At 30.1% G+C, this 4,113-nt stretch overlaps 1 protein-coding gene across 1 annotated transcript; it reads right to left on the bottom strand.

The window, feature by feature from the left end:
• Positions 1 to 2,558: 2,558 nt before the first annotated feature.
• On the bottom strand, positions 2,559 to 4,113 carry LOC129309030 (NAC domain-containing protein 100-like). The gene is made up of 3 exons (XM_054950375.1): positions 3,924 to 4,113; positions 3,561 to 3,838; positions 2,559 to 3,089 (listed from the first exon to the last, which is right to left on the bottom strand). Exons 1-3 carry the CDS (start codon positions 4,111 to 4,113, stop codon positions 2,559 to 2,561), a joined length of 999 nt encoding a protein of 332 aa, XP_054806350.1.

The raw sequence follows: 4,113 nt of genomic DNA, 5'->3' as shown, positions 1-4,113 counted from the left end.
TGTTCTTCTTCTTCTTTTCCCCCTTTTTTTAATACGTTTTCCCCTTTTTTTATTATAATAATAATTTAATAATTTTTTTTTATTTTTTTAATTATTTTTTTAAATTTTTTTAAATTTTTTTTTTAAATTATATCCTAAGTTAGATTTAATAATCATCTCCTACTAATTTTCTTACCTCTAAATATTATTTTTTTTTAAAATTTCTATTAATCCAAATTAACTATTAAAATTTAAATTGGGATGTTACAGGTTGAACCCTACGAACCGTGAATCGTTGGTTTTTTCGGTTCATTGTCCGGTTCGGTTCTGAAAACATTGATCATATCCCATATAAAATAATAAAAAATAATTAACTTTTATTATTGTTTTTAAATTCTAGATGACTTTTATTTTAATTGAAGATGTCTTGTTAATTAATATTCATATAAATATGACAATATAAATTAAATTTTCAAGATTTATTGTCATTTGTTTGTTTGTGATGGTTCACACAATTTTAATGGATAAAAGTTTTACAAATAAATTTCTTTCGATAGTTTGAAATGAAAGGAATTTGAAACGGGAACTGGAAAAAATTGTCGGTTTTTTTTTCGTAAAAAAAGTGTCACATTTTATTGAGAAAAAAATTATAATTTATAGATAAATTTAATAATAACTAATAAATTTTATAATAATATTTAATAAATATCAAATATTTTCTAAATTAAATCTCAACAGAATAAATCTTACTCCCTCTGTTAAAAAATATATGATATTTTTAACCAAATTTTACCCCCAATAAAGTAGTTACTTATTTTTAACCTAATTCTATTTTTTCATATTTACTCATATAAATACTCTAAAATAAATATAAAATAATTTATTTAATAGAGATACTTAAAAAAAGGTAATGATTATATTTCAAAAGACTAAAAATATCTTATATTTTTTAACATCTAATCTCTTAAAAAATTGTTTACATTTTTTAATAGAGGGAGTAATAGATAACATATATATTAACAGAATAAATCTCTACTCAATATTTATGTACTTCAACAAAGAGAGTAGAGTGAGAAGAGCAAAATAATGATTTAGAATGAGATGGCTCTGGTAAAACCAAAAAAAAAAATTGAGAGGGAATATAATTTAGTTTAGAGTTATAATGATATAAAATTTAATTAAGCACGCTAATTTACAAAATTAAAATGTCACAAAAAATGTCAGAATTCCATGATGATAGATTTTTTTTCCTTCGAGTAATTAATTAATTAATTAATCCTAAAACCGATTGTTGAAAAGGGCTTTATGACTATTACTGTGTAAATTTTATTCTTAAACGAAAAGTTATCTGGAACAACTATGTTTATATATAGCAATCAATTATGAAAAACAGAGAGAACCACATTCTATGAAACAACTTGCATGTCCCTCTTAATTAGATGTTACCCCAAAGAATCCCACTGAGTGGTGATTTAGTAACTTCTGATTGGGCATGTGGGCTTAGGATTAATAGGGCACTGATTAGCTAATAAATTAAAAAATTATACTAAAACTGTTTTCTATAGTGCATGCATGCGGAAGATGCCCTCATGATCATTTTGCTATTTGTTTCAATCAGGTATCGACACAAATTGAAGGCTCAATTATTATTTAGTTAGGTAAAGTTTTATCTAAGCTAATTTGGGTCTTGTTTCTTGGATTAAAAATTGAAAGTGATATTCCCTAATATATTATTAATTAACAAATAATGGAATTGGATACTGCAATGCTGTTTAATTACCAGCAGCATTTTCATTTTTCTCCTTAAGAAAAACATCGCCAATAATGACACCAGGATTTAGAATCAGTTATATGAAGGAAATGGAAGAAAAGAAATTTATGAATTTTTTTTTTCATTTATATATCCTCTTCCCAAATCAATTTTATCCAATATGAAACTTTTTCTCACACTAGGCCGTCTCCATTCATATTTAACGTTTCAAGATATATACAAATATGCAATAATTCAATTAGCGTTATTCCTTTTTAACTAGATTTATATCTAATTATTTTAGAGTTTCTACGTGTGTGAGAGCGCTCTTGAAATATTTAATTTAGATGGATATTGATGGAAAATAATGAAAGATATTTATTTTCTCTTTCTTTTTATTTTAATATAAACTTGAATTCGAAACCTTTTTAATTTTTAAGTTACTATAACACCTCCCATCAAAATCGATACCCATTTTATCATTTTAGTGAGGAGAAAAAATGACATTAAGCAATATATAAAGCAAGGTTCCAAACAATTGATGAGTACATTTATTTCCTGTTTCATTCATAGCTTGAATATATATATATATATCCCATTACATTACATGCATATGTATACACTTGTGTGTCACAAGTGATAACTACCTCAGTCATGGTGGATGTATATTTGGGATGGACTTATTTAGCAAGGATTTACTTTTTTGGGTTAATTATAAAGAAAGAAACAGAGAAAATACATGTAATGTCCTATGATCTGGTCTTAGTAATTCCACATGTTATAAAGGTGCACAGCTGTTGCGGAAGAAGCAGACGGGTTTTGCTGATTATCAAAACTTGATATCACTGAAGAGATCTCCGGATTCATGCATGCCAGTGGTGAGACTGGCTTCATGCGAGACACTCACCATTTGTTCCGTCTCTGATACAAAACCATTTCTCAATCTCGATCCATTATGGTTCATGAAAGCAGCATCAAGGAAGCACCGTTCCTGCACAGTAAAAGCAGAGAGTGGTAGAGACAAATTCACTGGACCTACTTGAAGGGATGGTTCAGCAGAATACAATGAGGCGTGGAGAGGGATTGTTGGCAGAATTTCTGGGTTTCCTAGAGAATTAAGAATCCCTGCTTGCTCATTTTCATAATTAAATGGGGTGGAGAAGCAGGGCACGAGTCCCGAATCAGCACTCATCATCGGAGGTTCAGTTAAGCCAATGTAATAAGGAGAAGAACCAAAGACAGGTGGTGAAAGTGAAGAATCCAGTCCATTTCCAATGCATTCCAACCTCTTTACAACAGAAATGTGGGTCTTCTTGCCCCCTGAAGTCTTCCGAAACACCCTGCAAACAACCCACTCCTCCTGCAAATTCATACCAAACTCAGTTAAAAAGAGAATTGACGCCATCGAACTAGGGCATGGAGTACTTTCTCGACTTTACTATTTGTTTTTTCTTTTGCGTTTTTTGTTCGTCAAATTTCACATGAAATAAAATATATCTTTTATATTTTATACCATTTATATTTTTTAAAGAAAATAAATTAAAATAGCACAATTTTAGGATTTTCTTAAAAATTATAAAATTATACCATTTTATTATTGTAAGATATCAAAATGTCTCTCTTTTAATCAAAAGAATTAAGAAAAAAATAATTAAGAAATTGGGACATTTAAAGAGAACCCTGGTAAATAGGGGAAAATAATTGGATATCTCATGTAAGAAAAAAAAATGATTTCTAGAAAGAAAAAAATAAAAATATGTCTTGAAAAAAAATAGAATTCTAAAAAACTATTTTTTTTTCCTATACCTAATATGCACTATAAAGTTGGTACCTTTGCAGTTCCGTTGGAGTTGTGGACAGACAATTTTCCATCTAACCTGTATTCATGCATGACCCAGTTGGTTTTTTCTCCCTTTGGTGCTCTTCCTTTGTAGAAAACCAGAGTTTTCTTCATCCCCACCAGCCATCTTCCTATGTAAATCTCCCCATCTTTCCCTGTGGACTTCCAGTACCCTTTTTCAGTGGCTCTGTTGCTTCTCAAACCAGTCTGGTATTTTCTGTCTCTCAAGCAGAAAAAATACCACTCTTCCTCGCCCATTTTCGCTTTCCCTACAGACAATACGCATATGATCAGATCAAAGCATCCAAATTCTCAGGAGAATCAGATGGAATGGGTTCAGATGAGTTTACTTACACGGCAAATCCCAAGGATCAGACTTGTGCATATCCACTTCTCCAATGGCTATAGCAGAGAAGTTGGTTTGAGTGACCTTCTTGAACAGGTAATGAGTGATTAGCTCTTCATCTGTCGGGTAAAACCGAAAGCCAGGAGGCAAGTTCATCTGATCTTCTCCCTTGTTTGACTGCACGTAAGCGTTTTCCAT

The sequence above is a fragment of the Prosopis cineraria genome, unplaced genomic scaffold (assembly GCF_029017545.1).
Source record: "Prosopis cineraria cultivar Desert tree isolate PC_DT_omini unplaced genomic scaffold, ASM2901754v1 PC4, whole genome shotgun sequence".
NCBI classification, from domain to species: Eukaryota; Viridiplantae; Streptophyta; class Magnoliopsida; order Fabales; family Fabaceae; genus Prosopis; species Prosopis cineraria.
The sequence above is the reverse complement of the archived record's forward strand: the minus strand, read 5'-3'. Positions and strand labels throughout refer to the sequence as shown.

Excerpts from the sequence above, each read along its gene's own strand:
- LOC129309030 (XM_054950375.1), bottom strand. The coding sequence starts at position 4,113 with ATGGAAAACGCTTACGTGCAGTCAAACAAGGGAGAAGATCAGATGAAC. Across the intron at positions 3,839-3,923 it reads TGATCCTTGGGATTTGCCGT|GGAAAGCGAAAATGGGCGAG; the intron begins GTAAGTAAACTC and ends TATTGTCTGTAG. Across the intron at positions 3,090-3,560 it reads ACTCCAACGGAACTGCAAAG|GAGGAGTGGGTTGTTTGCAG; the intron begins GTACCAACTTTA and ends ATGAATTTGCAG.